This window comes from Orbicella franksi, chromosome 1 (genome assembly GCF_964199315.1).
Source record: "Orbicella franksi chromosome 1, jaOrbFran1.1, whole genome shotgun sequence".
Classification (NCBI taxonomy): domain Eukaryota; kingdom Metazoa; phylum Cnidaria; class Anthozoa; order Scleractinia; family Merulinidae; genus Orbicella; species Orbicella franksi.
Genome location: NC_138145.1, coordinates 19093333 through 19113527, shown reverse-complemented (window position 1 = coordinate 19113527; position 20195 = coordinate 19093333). Strand labels below are relative to the sequence as shown.

General features: G+C 41.7%; 1 protein-coding gene across 3 annotated transcripts; it reads left to right on the top strand.

The window, feature by feature from the left end:
* The first annotated feature begins 233 nt into the window (after nt 1-233).
* LOC145495252 (uncharacterized) lies at nt 234-19632 on the top strand. 3 transcript variants are annotated; one of them, XM_081474855.1, is made up of 15 exons: nt 234-342; nt 2207-2328; nt 4289-4700; nt 5145-5557; nt 5922-6047; nt 6615-7023; nt 9045-9469; nt 9666-9782; nt 10093-10498; nt 11368-11786; nt 12195-13691; nt 14255-14298; nt 14404-14489; nt 14646-15095; nt 15616-19632. In XM_081474855.1, exons 2-15 carry the CDS (start codon nt 2253-2255, stop codon nt 16925-16927), a joined length of 6192 nt encoding a protein of 2063 aa, XP_081330981.1. In that variant the 5' UTR covers nt 234-342; nt 2207-2252; the 3' UTR covers nt 16928-19632. The 3 variants fall into 3 exon arrangements, with proteins under 3 accessions (XP_081330981.1, XP_081330985.1, XP_081330975.1); XM_081474859.1 differs by having other exon boundaries at nt 240-844; XM_081474849.1 differs by having other exon boundaries at nt 240-1840.
* The last annotated feature ends 563 nt before the right edge of the window (nt 19633-20195 follow it).

The window sequence follows — 20195 nt, the reverse complement described above, 5'->3', positions numbered from 1 at the left end:
TAATAGCACCGTAAAAGATTTTGCTGAGTTGGATGAAATTAATAAGAGCCAATAGGCTCTACATGCCACATTTGAGTTCAGGAATTCTGGAAGCTCGATTAACGGGGAAAAAAGAGAGATTTAGCAAAGAGGTCACGACGCTTATGAACAATTCAAAGACAGAAAGTCGATACTCAAATGTCAAACATTGCAAAACCTGATCTGCAAAAGTCGATAATAAACACGAGTCGCCTTATTTCCGCTGGGATTTACTCAGTGACGGGGTCAAGGAAATAGCGGACACAGCTCGAAGCCGCTCAGTACGTGATAAGTTTTGGCTAGCAATTGAAAACAGAGACGCAAGTAAGTTATTTTTTCCTTTTTTGAATTTTAATTGTCTCGTTCAGTTTTCCGCGTATGGGCGAGCGAAAATTGCCAAATGTTCCGCGTCTCCGAGCAACGGCTATTGAATACCCCTCGATGTAATGCTGTATATTACCATTGTCTATGAAAAATTAGGTATCTGCTTTGGTATCTTTCCTAGTGTTCTCGCCGAGCGAATTAAACTTCATAAGCTTCCTAAAGATCTTAGAAGTATGGATACAACGGAGACATGAAGACGCTCTTCGTATCTCTTCTCTTTCTGTCATGTGCGCGGGCTTGTCAGATCTAGGCTCTGACAGTGTACACAGTTCAACATTTGATCAGCCGTAATAGTATTCGATACACGTTGGTGACATCGTGACTCCGCTTTTATTTAAACGACCAAAAAATCTATAGAGGCAAGCGAAAGACACAGGGTGTAGAGAATTGGAATGTAGGAACTCGATCGATACCATAAGTATCGAATTTGTTGGAGAAAAAGGTACCTACAATTGAACCCCCGTTATCTCGACCTCACAAGGGAAACGAAAAAAAAGTTTGAAACGTCGGGTGCTCGGTGCTCAGGAAAGCTACTAGTAAGTGACTGAAAAAGCATATCCAAGATGCTCAAGATACTAGCGAGGTTCACCCATAGTTAATAGAGCCAGGGGAATGGTTATGAAGCCGGCAAACATCAAGGGAGCAAAGAAAGATGCCAAGGCTTATGTTGGAAGGTCCACGACCGTGCACAATCTTTTGTTTGGCGTTCATGAGTTACGTAACCCAAACGTTTCTACTGGTTAGTTCCTCGGTCAGTAGTAAACAACTCAAGGCCAAAAACGAGGACAAAAACACACAACAAAGAACTTGGTCGAGTCTTGTCACCATTCCCCTCTATTAACTATGGTTCAACCAGGAGATTGTCTTGGTTCAACTGTATGGCCGAATTTATTGGGTCATTTGATCTTGACATATTCTTGTTGTCGTCAGATAGATCGAGAGCGCCGCGCGTGAGGAAGATTAAAATATGATGCAATGTCTTCGAATGGCGAAATCAAGGCGCGCTCCCCATGTTAGCTTTTGTTTCTCGTAGAGCGATTATAGCTGGCTGTTTTTCCCGCGATACGTGCAAAGAATATTAATTGGTTATTTCAATAAGTCAAGAGTTGTCACTGTTTTGACAGTCACTTCCCTTTGCGCTACTTCCTTGACCTCAGCTAAAACCAGGTCACCTCGGCTGCAGTTCTTTTTTCACTCTTTTTAGCCAAACATAAACGATGAAACTTATATTTCCTTATGTTGCAATACCAATCATAAACCCGCAAAGACCGTGGAAACAGATCTCGCTGCCTTTGCTAACTGTATAGCTCAGATTGCCTTAGCTGCGATATCAACCTGCGAAACGCAAGATCCTTTTAAAAACATTCTCTCGTTGAGTCGTCCCGTCTATCTCTTAAGATTTATTTCCGAGCAAGATTCAGACAGTAAGACGGCCAAGGTAATTTTGTGATGTGTGTAATATATGTTCTGTCAGTGTGGGGAAGCCTTCCTGCATAAATGTATTTTTCCGGAAGTTAGTTCCAGACCGTTGTGTTAGGATGACTAGAACGACTGATTCGAGTTTAGACGGCGGTTTTAAAGTTGCTAAATCATGATAGCCTCGGGTACAGGTCAAAGTTAAACTTACTGTACAGTTTATTGCTCTTCTCTTACCTGCAAAGTTTAACAGCAGCACTGTTTACAATACCGTGGGTTATGTTGGTACTGTCTTCTGCTGTAAACTTTTAGTGTCTCTCTTTGTGTTTTTGTGTACATGCAACTCAAATTATATTTTTTTGAAAGTAAGTTCTCTTTTATTTTATAGCATCTTCTACCTTTGATGTGGTCAGTGCACTGATTGTCACCTCAAAATGGCTGTAAAATCGTCGCCGGTCTCCGTTCTTCGAGGATTTTTGATAGTAATGACATGGCTGCTCATTTACGAAGGTATGCTGAGTATCTCTGTCTAGGGAGTTAACCAGAAAACCGACAGTAAGTTAAGGTGGCGGTGCACTACACGAACACCTTGTCCTTAGCTTACCTAAATCATCTTTCCTATACCCATTACAGATCAAACGGGGGTCATTATCATCCCTCACTGAAGTATACCAAACGTTAACATTTTGCATAATCTCAGACTAGAATTTTCAAAGTAAATATCTCGTCATTTTTTCAGAAGACATTTTTCCTAGTTATTTAGCTTAAAATTTCACCACATATGACAAATTTTTGCACATTTGCAGTCCAGTATTGTATAAAGCTAGTTTTGTTCGGCTTTACAACAGATATACGGCACCAATTCTGTCGGTGTCACGTTTCGCGGAAGTTTGCGAGTAAATTATTTAATACATACATGATATATGGTTAGTTCAAAGACGAAACATCGTTGTTTGAAATTACGGCGTTCTTATTTTTTATTCTTTACTTGTGTAAAAAAACGCGAATGTAAATGAAAAATACTTTCTGCATAACGATCACAAAGGGCCATTTAATCTGCACCACTGGATAACTTTCAGTTAAACAGGGAAAGAATTTAGCTAATACGTGCCGGCACGAACAAACCAGACTGCCACCGTTCATGTCACTAAGCAACCGCTGTAATGACCAGAGTGGTATGGAGATTCCGGCCTTAGAAACTTAGCGTGTGTCTCTTTAAGAAAATCCAAGATTGTGTTAATTCTTAAATCCGAAAACGGATTTTGCGTTTCTTTACTAGACAGATCAATCCTAGATTACTTGGATCATGGTGCATCAAAGGAACCAAAGAATCCTTGCCCAGAGTGGATTCTTCAGTTCCTTTGATACACCATGATCCGAGAGATCTTGAATTAATCTGTTTAGAAAAGAAACGCAAAATTCCTTTTCGGATTCAAGAAAACAATCTTGGATTTTCTTGAAGAAACGAACCCTTATATTGATAGCTGCGACTGTCATTGGCAGAGCGTAGTTTGACGGATTACTCAAACATCACAATTCAGTCAATCAACGACTTTTTTAAAGGTTCAGAATATATAGCCGAGGGTTAAGACCCTCTACTAATTGGGGACAATCAAAAAGAAAATTATAAAATTAAAATTAATTAATTTTCCAAGAAACACAGTGAATTTAATGTTTTTTTGCCTCTCATGAGTACCAGGCTCCAAGACGGCCAATTTCAAAACGAATTATTGAAATATATCTTGAAATATGAAAAACAAGCAGTGCACATAATAGCAGTGTTCGTTAGCTTTCATTTGAATAATCTCACAATGGGTCTTCATCATTCAAAGAAATATAAGATTAAATTAAGAACGTCAAAATGACTTGACGTTTGACTCTGGAAGTGAAAAGTTTAAGGAGGCAGAGAGCACAGCTGCGCACGGTAGATGATGATCATTTCTCCTTACTGATGTTTAAACATTTCTTGTGATGTCACTGAAGAGAATTTAGTCTCCCAGCGAGAAGACTTCCTTGTTCTTAAAAAAAAAACCGCCTTAAAATAGTCAGTAACATTAGAGCATCTCGAACTCGGTTGTATCGAACTTTCCACTCAGTCTCGAACTTAAGTCAGTTTCTCTTGGAATTACTTTTTTGGTCTCTTGCTATCGGCTATCTCGAACCCCCGACATCTCGAACTATTTTTGTTTCCTTTAAGAGTTTGAGATGGCTAGCGGGGTACACCTGTACATTTTTAACCAGATAGGCGAGGGGAGGATTACAAACCGTTTATAATAGAATGGAACAGAAATTATTAAAAAAAAAAAAAACTGGACCATTGGATAATGCAGTTCAGGACTTTTCATTGGCTCAGTCATTATGGTGTATGAGCAAATATCCAACGCGCGCTCGTGGAATAATTGTTAATTATTGTGTTTTGTTAGTGGAAATAACAAAGGGAATTAACATATCATTTTTTCGTTCCTGCCAGGCGTATCATCAAGTTCGTGTCAATCGTTACCTTGTCTGTATTATGGTAACGGCAATACACTAAAAGCGATTGAAATCAACTCCTCCAAAGTGCACACAGTCTTAAGCAATCTCAACTCCGTTGAGGCTGTCGACGTTCACGTGAAACTCAACTTGGTGTTCTGGACCGAGACTCGGCCAAACGCCATAAAGAGATTGAATGTTACTAGTGGAAAGGTAGACGACATTTTAACAGATAGCAATCTTGGCGAGATTGACGGATTAGCAGTGGAGTGGGAGAGTGACCTCATTTACTGGACTGACTACACCAATGAACGTATTGAGGTGGCACAACTGGATGGCAAAAACAGACGAACTCTGATCACTTCAGGAATCCGCCGCCCACGGGAAATAGCTGTAGATCCACGAAAGGGGTATGCGTTGCAAATAGAAAACGAGGGATCATATAGAGTATTTTCACATGACGTCACGGCAGCCATATTGGTGTTCCAAAACTCTTTTCTCATGTAAAAATTTTCTTTTGTTGCCACAAATTTGCATGGCTGCTTGACACGTAAGTGAAAGTGCTCTATTCTTCCATTCTCGTACTCTTTTGTCCTGTTTGTATCCAATCTGCGACAAGGGAGGGCTGGCAAGGGAAAGGGAGGGCCATTAGACGTTCTGCTATAAAAGAGATGGTACCTCCCACATTTCACGCTTTTGAGGCAGGAGATGTTAGACTTGTACTTTAGATTCATGGCAAAATGTGAAGGCTAGCGGCCTGAAATTTGACCATGCTTTAATATCATCGCCAATCATTTTGTAAATCATACATCCCAAGGGCATTTATTTTCTCAACTACTCTCTTGGTTTTGTAGGTACATGTTTTGGATAAGCCGCGGTCTTCGAGCGAGAATCGAGAGAGCCACTCTATCTGGAGACAGTAAGACAACCTTGGTCAGTTTTACCAGCCTATGGTGGCCACCTAGACCGAATGGAATAACCCTCGACTTTTCTGCAAACCGTCTTTACTGGGTTGATTCTCAGACCAGACGAATAGAAAGCGTTGACTTCAATGGAAACAGCAGACAGAGTTTTAAGACATTCCCTTTCAGTATCCGACCTTACGACATTGTTTTGTACAGCGGAGTGTTTTACTACAGCGACACGAGCAGCCAAAGTATCGACAAGATCGACAAAGCAACGAAGCAATCCCTTGGAAGCTACACGGGGCTTGGAGGAAGTAACGTTCTAAGGCTGGCCATGTTTTCTCCTGTGCGACAACCGAAAGGTATGTATCTATCAGCATGTTCAGAAATAGTTGCAGCAGCTATATAACCAATAGCCTCCATTTGGCGAGAAAATATACTAGAATATTTGTACGTGGACATTATCTGATCCGAAAAGTGAACAGCTGCTTCCCGAGAGCGTTGCTCGAGGAAAACTGTGAGCTTTGAGGAACAGATAATGTCCAAGGACAAGGTCCTATTTTAAATGTGATAAAATTCAGCTGCTAAGACTTAAAACAGTTTGGCAGCCAACCTTGATCGCGTTAGCTTTTTAAATAGGTAATTATTCTTTCCCTGCATGGCAGCATAATTGGCCAGATTTTCTCCGACTTCCACTCTTTTCAAAAGTGCCACTTACATTTTTAGGTAGCTCCGCTTGCCACCACAATGGCGGATGCAGCCACTTCTGCCTGTTATCACCAGCAGGGAACCAATGCGCGTGCCCACCAGGAGAGATTTTGAAGTCTGATGGAAAGACGTGTGATGATGAAGGTACTGGGTTTTGTAACGACGATAAAATGAGAAAGACCCCTAAGAAAGTCGACTTTCCGTTGCGATCTCTTAGCAATTGGAAAAAACGCAACCAAATGCATGAAAATAGTAAGCATGATTAGGCAGATTGTTAGATAAGACCATGGCACGAATATTCTTCCTCATTCAAGAAAGCAAACCTGTATAGATGATTGATAAACACTGTTTTTGGTTACTAAACTCGGAATATTCTAGCTAGAAAACCAAATCTTTCACAATTTCAACGGTGTACACGGCAGGGAAAGTCTTAAGTGAACTTTCACCGGCTGTCTGCCAGTAATAATAATAATGAATGGGCATGTAGTTGCTAACAAGAGTTCATTTCAAGAGGAGAAATAGAGTGCAGTTACCATTGATACTTCTTCTGTGAGGACTTTGAGTTTTTGCATTTATTTTTCTACCTTGAATGGATAGAATTTGCCTGTTTCCTTTCCTACAATCTTGAATTGATTAACTATCTAAAGTAGAAACGGCAAAGCAGAAAAATAGCGATCATTTAGCTAACATTATTTTCGTTCCATTTTGTAGGGAGCTCTGCGCGCCTGCTGCTTGTCGATAGAACGCAGCAAGAACTCTTCCAAATCCCTCTGTTACCCGGTTCCTCGGTTTCAACAACCGCTACAGCCCTTCCACTCAATGATGTCAGGAGACCAGCAGGGGTGGACTTTGATCCCGTCGAGGGGTACGTCTACTGGTCTGATAGCTCCAGAGATGAAATATTTCGCGCGCATTTGAATGGTAGCTCTCAGGAGCAGGTAGTGGATCAGCTGGGAACAGCAGATGGAATTGCAGTGGACTCTGTTGGAAGGAATCTATATTGGACAGACAGGACAGGCAATAGAATAGGAGTGTCCAAACTGGATGGTTCCTTTAGGAAGACGCTCGTGTATCAAAATCTTTATGACCCTGTTGATATTGTCCTGGACATGGAAAATGGGTAAGTGTGAATTTAATGTCTTTCGATTATCAATCAAACTTGAGGCCTTATATTATATTACAGGTTTTCGGGATTTGGGATATTTATTAAAAAAATTAACGGGATACAGGATATTTGGGGGGAAAAAATTAATGGAATACGGGTTTTCTAGATCAGATATCCTGAGATAACGAGTATGAAAATTGTTACCTTTGCCCAGCTGACGAGAGTTCGCGCGCGAGTGGTTTTCTTTTGACGGTGGCCGCGAACACGAGTGACGAAGCTGCGAGAGGTTTGTTAATGAGTCGAGTTCAAAATCCAGCCTGCTACGCAGCCGAGAGAATTGTTGATACAGGACATTTAGGCCAAAAATTAACGGGAGGTGGTATACCAGGACCTGCCTAATGGGGCCTCAAACCCAGAGAGATCACTGCATGTACGGTATAGGTTCGGAAACTGAATCTTGAATACAAGTGCATATATGAGAGATCATATAATTTATTTCTGTACTGCGGAGAAAGACATGAAAACATGATCATCGCAGTAATACACACAACTTAAGCAGTTGTGAAATCAAAGTCTGAAAAAAAATTCAGGCCTGAACGGGATTTTCAGGCGTTAATTTCACAACTGCTTAAGTCGTGTGTAAAACTGCGATGATCCTGAATATTGAATATTTGAAAAAGATGTAATTAATCTCTTTCTGACTGAGCAGTTACCTTTCAATAGTCCTCGTGCTTCTAGAGATGTTTCGTTTTGTCTCCTGTTTGGGAGAACTCGAAAAAAGCTGTGGAAACACTCGCCTGTCGGTTCGTGTTCCCACAGCATTTCTCGTTCTCCCAACCTTCCACTCGTGTTTATATTTTAAACAAATAGATTATGAGCTACAGATTTCTATTGCGTGATAGTTGACGAGGGCGCTGCCCGAGTCAACTATCACGCATAGAAATCGCGAGCGAATAATCTAATTGTTTTAGTATAAATCTACTAGTCGTTCAGAACTTTATCTAAATCCTCTTCACAGACACTTCGAAAACGCCAATTCAAGAAGCGGCCATTATTTTGTTAACAAGCGCACACTGCTCGGGGGCACCCAACGGAATATTTCGGTAAAATATCTGTTCGGATGGAAGATTACCTAAAAATTTCGAATTTTGTTTCCCAGCGACGCTCTAGATTTTTCAATTTTTTTCGGAAAACTATAAAGTTTCTCTTTAATCTTCGGAATTGATGTGCTCACTTTTATCATGTCCCATAATTTTCGGACGGTTTTCTTCGTTCTCTAAAATTTTCGTCTGGCGTAATTATTCCAAAAGCTGCTAAAAGTTTCGGTGGGCATTAGGGGTAATCAGGAATGTACATGAACCTAATGAAAGATAAGGGCGATTGAGGCGATTGAGCTCGGCATTAGCCTACTTATCAGATTATCGGAGAAGTTGTTTTTGTGGTTTGAGCATCTAAGACGATCAAATTATTCAGTTTTGACCGTAAAAAAATTCCTACGCCCACAACAATCACTTGATCGGTTCAAAAACGCTCGTAAACCTAGAAAAGGTGTTTCTCCTTGTACAGAATATGTTTCGTCACCAAATGTGAGATCAGAACGGAAATATAAAGAAAAGTCTATGTTATGAGCTTTGCTTCTTTGTAAATGCCAGCAGTGCGTGCGTATTATGTATTATCACTTCGCCTTCCTCGCCTCGTTAAAGAAAGCCATATATGCAGGATTCATCTTTGCTTCGTTTGTTTGACCTTGTTTACACCTATGATTTGTCGGCTCTCCAAAAAACCTTGATTTTTTTAAGCCTTGAATTTGATTGAAGGCCGGGATTTCATTAGCTTGTTCAATAAACAGATGGATGTCTAGCTTGCTCCAGTTTCAGAGTTTGTGGATGCCAGTTAGATGTCAGCATGTGTCATGATTTTAACTTGCGCAAAGATTTATTCCCATTTTGTAGATTTATACTAAAACCCAACAGAAACACGGTACATGTTTTCTATTTCTTAAGCATTATTTTTACAACTTAGCACCTTCTTGGCAGGTACATGTATTGGGCTGAAGGAGCGAGTGGACTCAACAACCCAAAGATAGAACGAGCCGATATGGACGGGACAAATAGAAAAGTGATAATCACTTTGACCTTTTTCCATTTTGGAACACCAAATGGCCTCGCTTTGGACAAAGAACGCAATCGTCTTTATTATGTGGTCGGACTAAGCACTGAAATCAGCTTTGTTTCCCTCAGCACTAATACACGATCCACGTTTTTGACAAGACCTTCCTTTAGATATCCAAAGGGTGTAGCACTACATGGAAATTACATCTACTGGACAGAAGGGCAGGGACAGAGTGGGGCAGTTTACAGGGCTGATAGAGTATCAGGTGGAAATAATAAAAAAATTGTTGATAACTTGCGTGGACCAGAAGATGTCTGCGTATATGACGCGAATGACACTGTGCAAACAGGTACGTGTGGCTAAATTGCGAAAAAAAAAAAAAAAAAATGGATGAAATTAAATGAGTGTTGTAAGACTTTGCACCACAAAAAAGAAATCTTTCGTTATTTCTTCTTTAAAAAATGTCTTTGATTATTCTTGTTTTTATTGTTTGTTTAATTCTTGCACCTAAATATTCACGTTTCGATTATGCCTTTCTTTCGCAGTAAATTCCTCATGTGGGATAAACAACGGAGGTTGCAGCCATCTTTGTTTACTGACGCCGCGTGGACATCAGTGCGCATGTCCTAATGAAATGAAATTGAAGACTGACAAGAAAAATTGTAAGCTTTTATTGAAATTTTTAACAGTCTTGCCTGAAACTAACCTAAACATTACTATAGTTACTTTGTAGCCCATAATGATCAAATGAGCTCTACTGCGCAATAATTGTGGTTGGCGTGTACCGCGAAATAGATAGAATCACCGGTACCACACTTAAATTGAAACAACTGCAGGCCACGTGAAATGAGTCATAATTATGCTTACCATGTAAACGTTTGGTTGTCAACATAGACAAAAGCAAAAAAACCTCGTCGTGATAAAAACCATAATAGTTTGGATAAGTTATTGTCGTCTCCTTCTATATTGCAGGTTATTTTAGCGAATTTTTGTTGTATGCCGACTCAAGTAGACGGAAGATATTCCTGATTAATTTGGATAACCCACAAGCACAACCAACTGCTGTGAAATTAGGCAATACGCCAGAACCTGAAGCACTGGACTATGACCCACAGGAACGCTTCATTTACTGGTCCGAGCTGCAGCTGCGTCAGATATTACGTGCTCATCCTGATGGTAGCGCAAAAAAGATTATTGTCAACAACGGTCTGCAAAGTCCTAAAGGACTTGCAGTGGATCACGTTGGACGGAATCTGTATTGGACAGACTTTGATGCCAATAGGATTGAAGTGTCAAAACTCAATGGATCAGAAAGGAAGGTTCTAGTCTCTCAGAACAATCAGAAGCCTATGGATATTGTGTTGGACTTGAAGAACGGGTAAGAATATATAAACAATGAGTACATATAGAGAGCGGGAGCTCCTCAGGTCGTGTTCTGGACACAGGAGCCAATACCTCGAGTTTGCAAAATGAAATTCTGACAGACATCCACGCACGTCAGCAGTTCATAGCAATATGACATTTAAATATTCCCGGAAAGAATTGCATTTAAATAACAGTAGCCCATCATGAGTAAAAAATCGACCATATTGAATGACAAGCCTGCACTAGGGTATGTAAAACACAGAAAACTGAAGCTTAAATGTTTGAAGTCGCTTCTTTGTAGGCTGATGCATTCTTTTGCCATGCAGCATGTTGTTGCGAAAGGCCAATACAGGCTAATGAGGTGGAGTATTTTCAAATGCAAATTACGCGAGGTTGTTTTTATGAGATTTTCCAGCACTATAGTCTCCGTTACAAGCTACTGAATTTTAGTCCATTCCCGAACCTGCAGAAATGACCTGTAAGAAACCAAAACACTTCCTCGATTGTTCAACAAAATTTAAACAGATAACAGTGGTCTAGTAAAAAAAAACACTTATTGAATGGCTCTACTGTGTCACAGAGCTAAACATTCCGCTCAAGCCATTTTGTAAGCCGCTCGATGCGCTTCCAAGCACTGTACATTTTAACCTCGAAACAATTACTTTTTCGTCCAGCCCCACCTAACCCAGTCTTTAAGTCGCTGGACATAATTATCAATTGCCGGTTTTTAGCTCTTTTACTCTATTTACACTCTTGCCAGCATTGCTCTTTAATTCTGGTTTGCTGCCTGTAAATCTGCATTTTATTCCACACAGGCGACAGCTAGTCAACGATGTTTTTTTTTTTTTTGTAATTTTAATGGAATTTTTATGTTTTCTTAAGGATCATGTACTGGTCCTCCTGGAGTAATACACAACCTACTATTGAACGTGCCTCTATGGACGGAAGCATGAGGAAAACCCTAGTACAATTCTCCAGCGCCTGGTGGCAATCGTCGAAACCAAATGGATTAGCACTAGATCCCGAAAATAGGAGACTTTACTGGGTTGACACGAGCAACTCTGTAATACAGTACACTGACTTACAACAAGGAAATGGTGCTAAGGTTACCCTCTCTGTGGGAAGTGCGTATTTATTCCAGCCCTACGGATTAACACTGAAAGAAAATACGTTGTATTGGAGTACTTTTGGATCTGTTTATTCGGCAGATAAGATGACTGGTAGTAACGTGAAACGTCTCGCTGGAAGCTTCTCGAGACCTCGAGACGTTCATGTCTACCATAACTATACCGGGATACCTGGTATGTCAATAGACCAGTTTTAATATGCACTTTAGATGTTCTCTCACTATTGATTCCTTTACTTTGGGTATTTGCCTTAGTTTTGTGCTGGTCGAGTTCTGGAAAACGTCTGCAATGACAGATTGCATGTAGATAAATGAGCTTCAAAACGAAAACTAATCATGATTAGATTAAGTTACAGTTGCTTTCCAACGCCAGCAAGCTATTTCAAGGAATAATTACAAGTTATAATGGGTTCGGTCGGAATTTTAAGGGCATTGCATTTAACCTGATGCGATGACGGAAGATTTAGCTTTATGACAGACCTTCTAAAGCCTCTGTAAAAGACAAATACATAGCTTGAAATGGGTCAGATGGGTCAGTGCCTTGTAAATCATAACTTATAACTTTCATTGTTTCACGTTTCAGACAATCACCCTTGCACCTTGTTTAACGGTTGGTGTACACATCTCTGTCTCTTAAAACCTGGGGGTTACCAGTGTGCGTGTCCTGCTAATGTTGCCGTTGGCATTTCCTGTAAAACAACACCTGTTTTCCCATCATCAACAGTTTCATCTTATCTATCACCTTCACCTTCATTTTCACCTTCACCTTCACCTTCACCCTCACCTTCACCGTCACCTTCTCCGTCACCGTCACCTTTACCGTTACCTTCACCTTCATCTTCACCGTCACCTTCTCCTTCACCTTCTCCGTCACCATTACCTTCACCTTCACCGTCGCCTTCACCTTCACCATCGCCTTCACCTTCACCATCACCTTCTCCTTCTCCTTCTCCTTCACCATCACCTTCTCCTTCTCCTTCTCCTTCACCTTCTCCGTCACCCTCACCCTCACCTTCACCTTCACCTTCACCGTCACCGTCACCTTCACCTTCACCATCACCATCACCTTCTCCTTCTCCTTCACCATCACCTTCTCCTTCTCCTTCTCCTTCTCCTTCTCCTTCACCTTCTCCGTCACCCTCACCTTCACCTTCACCTTCATCTTCATTTTCACCGTCACCTTCACCTTCTTCTTCTTCTTCTTCTCCTTCCCCTTCACCGTCACCATCACCTTCACCATCGTCTTCATCCTCATCTTCACCTCCACCTCCACCTGCACCTGCACCTGCACCTTCTCCTTCCCCTTCACCGTCACCTTCTCCTTCTCCTTCTTCTTCAACATCACCGTCGTCATCACAGTCACCACCATCTTCATCCTCATCGTCATCTTCACCTTCACCTTCATCTTCTCCTTCTCCTTCTTCTTCTCCTTCTCCTTCACCCTCACCATCACCTTCAACATCATCTTCATCCTCATCTTCACCTCCACCTCCACCTCCAACTTCACCTTCTCCTTCACCTTCACCTTCACCCTCTCCTTCTCCTTCGCCGTCACCGTCACTGTCACCGTCACCGCCACCGTCACCGCCACCCTCACCTTCACCTTCACCTTCACCTTCATCTTCATCTTCACCCTCACAAAAACCGTCACCCTTACCTTCATCCTCACCCCCATCATCGTCCTCATCTTCATCTTCGCGGTCGTTATCACATGCACCATCGCTCTCAACCACTTTATTCAGGGTACCTTTGTTTTCGAGGTCACAAATACTGCATGTTTCGTCTTCATCAATTGCTGCTACACGAAGGAACTCACAAGGAAAGCCTACCTCGTCACATATGTCAACAAAACATTCATCTTTCATAAAGTCAACTTCATTAAGTGAGACAACAATGACCCCATCGCCATCAGTGTCTTCAAATATATTATTGGCCTCCTCTGCGACATCGCCATCCTCAAGAGATCCGTGCATCTCAAATCCGTGTCAGAATGGTGGCACTTGTATAAAAGGAAAACAAGGTGCATTCAGTTGTGTATGCCCTATGAGGTATGGGTTGTCACGCTGTCAACTCCTTGTAGGTATGTATCAATTATGGCCTGTAAGAAGCACAGATGTGAATTTGTTGATTTTTAAATTGAATCTACTGTCGTTACGTGTAAAGAATCCCAGTGCAGAATGCTTCGTAATTTTCCACTTTGTATTCCTCTCTACTACTATCTTTATTTGTCTGGTGTGACGCTGTTGGTAATTCAAACAACGATCGATGCAAAACAGTAAGTCCAGGGCTCGAAAAAACTCGTCCTTTATGAATTTTAGCTTGCCCTTGGGACAAGTAGCTCTCAAATTTTGCTTAACCTTAGGGAGTCTAAGTTTGCTATTTTAATAATTTAGCTGGCATCGACTTGCCTGATCCCTTGCCCATTGCTGGTATACGACTTGAATGAGACCCTGAAATAGACTGACATCATAAGATTTGGGAAACCCGAGTCGTAGGGTGCGTATTTAGCGCTATTTACCGATGCATTAGTTTAGGTAATCGCATGAATGCGAGTGCAATTAGGGACTTACCCTATGAGTAATATTTGAAATTCTCTCAAACTTGCACGAGCATTTAGCCTTAATTTTGCCTTTATGTTGCCAGGTAACGATGTTGTGGAAATAGCATTCAAGACGGCAGTTGACCAAGTGAGTCCATTATGACTTCATGACATTAGTAAAAATGACCTCATATTGATTAAAATAAGCCTTGCTTTGAGTTTGACCTTATTTTCTCTGCCTATTTGCTTTAAGTGGAAAGATGATACCTTCCGGAAGAGCATTTCAAGGGCTTTCACCGAGTACTGCAGGGACAAATCCCCCTGCAATCTTCGTCACAGGTATATTGTGATTGTTCCTATCACCCTTTTAGCTCTCAACTCAAAATCAAGGTATTTCCCCGCTTCACAAAGTGTTGGTTTTTGAGTTTTATCTAACAGAGAGGCTTGCAGATAACAAGGAAAAAATCACAATGAATTTCATTCTTTATCTTTTAGCCCGGAAGATAGAACCACATTGCGCAGAAGGGAGGTAATCGCTAATGTTGCTTTTCGACCAGACGACGTCCTAGTGGTCAATCGGTCTTCTGAAGCCGACAAACCAGGATTGTTTACTGTCGTTGCGGCGGTACTCATACCCTTAGATGAACCACAGTCAATAGCTGAACGGGAGACCATCCCAGCTGTCATTCTTTGCAGAATGGTGGTGAGTACGTGGGAGCGGATTTCAGAGTACATGGGTGATACCTCTATAGAATTGATAAATGGAGAGAAAGATCCACCATGTGTATCGGATTCAGAAGGCAATGATGATAATACCAGTGCGAAAAGGACGCAAGCCGCAGGTCGCCAGCAAGAGAAGTTATCTTCTGTTGGAGTAGCTGGCACTGTCGTCGGCACTTTGATACTCCTGATGATCATTATCGTTGTTGCTCTCTTGTTTTACAGGTAAGCAGTCAAAATTTTAACTGTTATCAAACTACTTCATCAAACATTATTTCGTATTTGAGCAGTTCATTTTTCGAATGCTTTCCTTATGTGAGCGCAAATGTTGTAGGGCAGTGCAACTGACATAACGAACTCCCTGCTATAACAGCGAGTAATAGAAAAGGCGGCTATTTCTACACACATCGTCAGAATTTCACTGATAAAAATGTCTCTTTTTTAAATCGAGCATGTTTCTGGCTTGTGGTATGCCATATGTTATTATCTCCGCGCGAATCTTGAATCGTAACTGCTATAAGACAATTATTTTGCGAAATCGCGCAGACATTACCGAAGAGACCGTGAGCCCAGTTTGCTAAAATCAAGGCAGTAGATATTTCGTAGCATTGAGCTGGTCGATTTTGTTAATACATTTCACAATTTGTCAATAAATGGAATTTTCTTAGCTAGATAGCCTGTTAACAAACAGACAACGAGTTAGCGTTTCATAGCCAATTACACCTGTATTTTTTTTTTTTTAAAGGTCTCGAAGACGACCGCTTCGGGATACATTGGTATGTTCATTCAACAATCCGGGCTTCGAACCCCGTGACTTCAATAACGATGATTCAGACGCGGCTCCCTTCACCATACCAGATTACGAGGAAATATCACCTGTCATGTCCTCAGAGACAGGGTACCGAAGTCAAAGAATATCTTCTTCCAGGCGCGAGAAGGACCCTCTATACGCTGAAATAGCCCCATCGCTAGAGGCTAAGATGAGGGAAACACGTGATCACCAACACGATGGCGAAGCCCATTTGAGACAAGCCAGTGATCAGGCGTTTGAAAGAAAGCACCGCGCAAATGGACGCCTCCCTACTCAGATACACAATGATATTGCGAAACACCATGGCCGAAAACGCTCAAACCCAATTGCTGCTTTTAATGCTACTTACGAAGCTTTCCCCGAGGAATTCAATTCTAAACCTAAAAACGGAAAAATAAACTTTTCTTCAAACAGCAAAGACCGTCATGATAAAGCTAAGCGAAAGAAGTCCCCCTCAGGTGAACAGCGAGTTAGGCTCGTTTCCCCCAAAAGAAACCCCGATTCTGGTTATTCAAGCTTGGAAAAGAGAGAATTCCACAAAGACGCCCTTAAACGTGAGGAACCGCACTATTCGAAGCCTCCAGGTAAAATGTTCGGCCCTGCCTCAACCCTTGACCCATCCGTTGACGACGGACGAAATAACAACTTCTACGCTCCGTTGGGTATGAGTCTCGAGCAACCAAGCAAAGGCAATGAGTTTGATGGATATGCTCAACTTGACCCGTCACGTCTACTCAACACAGATCCTCGAAGGAGTCGTTCATCAAGAGATCAGTTCCGTAATGTGAACTCCGTACATCCCAAGCTCGAAAATTACGGACCTAAAAGAGGTGCTGCCTTTGATAATGCAGAAGATGACGGAAGCCACTCTGGAAAGGGAGACACCGCAATGAAGAAAGATCGGTCACGATCAAGCGAGGCGAGGGATTCCGGCCATCTTGATTCCGCAAAGGAACGCGTGGAATATGAGAATCAAAGCTATGGCCACACTAGGAATAACCAGAAAGCCTGGGATGTAAATCTAAGAGTTGATGTTTCTGATGATGGAAACACGGCAGAGAAGTCAAATCGATCCCGTCCAAGCAAGGCAAGAGCTTCAGACCAGTTTGATTTCCCAGACGAGCAAAGCAAAGGTGAAAATTACTCGAGGGATCAGCCTAGGAATAACCAAGGAGACCGGGATGAAGGAGAAGCACCTGTTTTATATTTGGCGACTGAACTTGGTCCCGACGAGACGATAATTTGATTCTTTTGCGACCGTTATAATCTAGGGAACATATAGAGTTACTGGTAACCAATCGATACAGAGTGCAGATTACAACCGTTTGAAAAGCTTGAAAAACCTGTTTACAGAAACAAAATCATGAATTGATTAAAACTTAATTGATTCAGGTACACCTTCGATCCTTGTTCACACGAGCACCGAAAGGGCAAATAACGATTGATGATAACCGTGACTACCTTGGAAGAAAATGTATGGCTATGTGGAGACCAAAAGGACCGTCTGTTTTAAGGAGGTGTCACACGTAATAATCAAGCGGGAGTCCGTAAAACGGAGTATAACTGTAATTAGTATATGCCACACAAGTGAATAGTGCTTTTCGCGAACTCTGATTGGTTAACTCGGAGGTGATTAGCAAGTACTATCCACCTCCGAGCAGCCGGCGCGAGAGATTTTAAAATTTCCGACCGCTTGTCACACAAAATAAAGTTTTGGTCCGCTAATTATTCAGCTTGTGTGGTATATACTAAAACAATTATTCACCTCAGTGTCGGTGAAAGTGATGGATATTTACCTCCACTTCGGTGATTAATTGTTAATTATTTTTCACTACGATGTTGTAACTTAAAATACGCAAAATTATACCGCAAGCCAGAGCTTCAATCTGTTTACCAGTACCATGTGTGAAATTACCGCTTTCAAGTTACCGTTGTTTTACTTATTTGAATATGTCTGGATTTATGAAAACCGTCCTAATTTCAACGCAACCAGCCTGACACTTTTCGAAGAACATACACAGGCTTTTGTACTCAATCAATCACAGGCAGTCTGTCACTACGCAGCCTACTCCCTCACCTTGCTTGTGTCTGGCTGGCTGGCTGGCTGGCTGGCTGCCAGCTCCTAACGCTGCTGGGCATAGGTGGCCAAAGCTTGCCCTGCAAAAATCCTCTCTCTGTGACCCACCCTACCTCCCTGGGGTTAAACCCTGGGGGCCCCGCTTGGAATCAGCTGGTAGCCAGACACCTGGCCTGTCTGCCCCAACCCTCCTTGACGGAAGTCCCTCCCCCCTCCCCAGGTTTTCAAGCGCAGCAAAGGCGGAAGGCAGGGGCGAAAGTTTTGCCCGAAATTTGACGTGGTTTTCATAAATTCAGACATACCTATTTTTGTTGCTGTTGTTGTTGTTGTGGGTGGAGGGGGTGGAGTGTAAATATATAAAACCTTATAGTAAAGGTTGCTATCTTCATCTTTAGCCTGTTATTTACTTAACAAAATAATTTTTTTTAAATGTCTGGCCAAATTTGAAGTTCAGATTTATGAACTGCTTGCGACTTTAGTATTCTTAGCCGAGAATAGGTGTCTCAGTGTTCCTTAAACCTGTTAATATTAATATGGTTATGCCACGGTCAAACTGTCCAATCGGATTTTATGTAGCCTACGAGCAGGCTTACGTTGGAACACAAGCGCACAAGGCGTATCCGCGAGCGCCATTTTTAGCGGCAAGACGAGAAAGTAGCTCTCCCCAAACTCCTTCCCGCCGGATCGCTTTGCTCTTCGCCGCTCGCGCGCGTGACTCAAAGGTGAGCCTGCTCGCAGACTAGATTTTATGTTAATAACCGTTAAGGACTCATTTTCATTCCGCACGCGTTTCGCACTTTAGTCATTTGCATATATGCAAGAATATGAAAAATTTCCTCTTGATCATTCAAGACGTTTTAGTCTTGAGGGTACTCAAGTTTTTGAATTATTTCCTCTAGCAACTGAATATAGACTATTTTATTTGGTGTTTTTCATTTATCACACTTTAGCATAGTTTTTTTTTATTTGAATTGATTTGTAAAGTTTTTTTATAATTCAGCTCTAGAGCTGTGATTTTAAAGCTTCAATAAACTATCTTCGTTTCTATCTACCTAGCTCGAGATGATCATGTGGTGCAGTCAAACGTGCTGCGCTCATTCAAAGCCCCGTCCACACTACGCCGGAGAAATTTCAAAACGCAGCTTTATTTCTGCAGTTAGGCCTACCATCCACACTAATCCGTCACGAAAACGAAGCTTTATTTCTCCGGTTAGGCCTACCATCCACACTAATCCGTCACGAAAACGGAGCTCTTCGAGAAAACGCGCTTCAAACCGGAGGAGTTTGAAAACGCTGGCTTTCCTTTCAGTGTGGACGGAAAACATTTTGAAAACGGAGCTTTTCAAAAACATTGACGTTACGATAATCATGTGACTTCTCTGGCCGAGTTTTCCTCAAACACAAAGCCAAAATGACCGGCTCGTGATCTCACAGTCGTTACTTTGTTGCACCGTTCCCGGATTCCACTATAGTTCTCTAGCTGTCGTTTATACTCGTCACCTATCGTGCCTCGTTCCCCGGCGCAGTTGCATTTCGTCGGTGACAGTTAGCGCGGCGCTTAATGGTTAGGTAAAGCCACTTTTCGAGTGCATCAGGGGTACTCAACGCGCACCCCGCTCAAACCACTTGAAGGAGCTTGAAGGAGTGACGGTCCCCTGAAAATGGCGCATGAATTTGTCAAAAAACAACTTATCGATAACATAAATTCTTTTAAAAATGACACGTTTCAAAGTCATCGTTTGCAGGTTGCCCTAATAGAGTTCCGGTCCGCAAAAGAAGAGAAAAGAAAGTACTTGATGGTTTGTTGAAGTCACTTTTCGAGTGCAACAGGGCCTCACTCAACGCGCACCGCGCTTAAACAAAAGAGGGACGCTTGAAGAAGTGACAGTCACCTTAACTTCAACTTGTTGAAAAAATTATCGATAACGTAAACTTTTGTAAAGTATTGGTATTAAGATGACTCGTCATCGTTTGGAGTTTGCTCTAACGGATTTCCTGTCCGATATACAATAGAACGGAAAGTCCTTTTTTTTAAGAATTTCTATTTCTATTCCTTAGCCATATATTAAAATAAGATACAATGCGTTGTTAAGATTTGTTTGGAGTTGATATAAGAGGGGTATTATGCTATTTTGGGCTATCAGATCTGCACATCAAAGTCAGCCGAGCATCATTTCTACCAAAGTGCTTTTTGCTATAGTTATCAGCTAACCTCTTCCCAAAGTGAATCTTGCTTCTTTGCGTCGTTAATGAAGACACGGGTTCCTTATGCTTGAAAATAGCTTTGGAATCTTTAGTGTATCCTCTATTTTACTTGAGTTTAACTTCGCCTAATCTCTGAAGAAATCTGCATACTTTTGATCCTACGCCGCAGTCTTTAATTTGGTGTTTTGTTCTTTGACAAGTTTGCCCCGTCATCGTGTCTACTTTTGGTTTC

Coding starts and splice junctions, on each gene's coding strand:
- LOC145495252 (XM_081474855.1), top strand. CDS start 2,253: ATGGCTGTAAAATCGTCGCCGGTCTCCGTTCTTCGAGGATTTTTGATA. Junction 13,692..14,254: donor ACGCTGTCAACTCCTTGTAG/GTATGTATCAAT, acceptor TTATGTTGCCAG/GTAACGATGTTGTGGAAATA. Junction 14,490..14,645: donor CCCTGCAATCTTCGTCACAG/GTATATTGTGAT, acceptor TTTATCTTTTAG/CCCGGAAGATAGAACCACAT.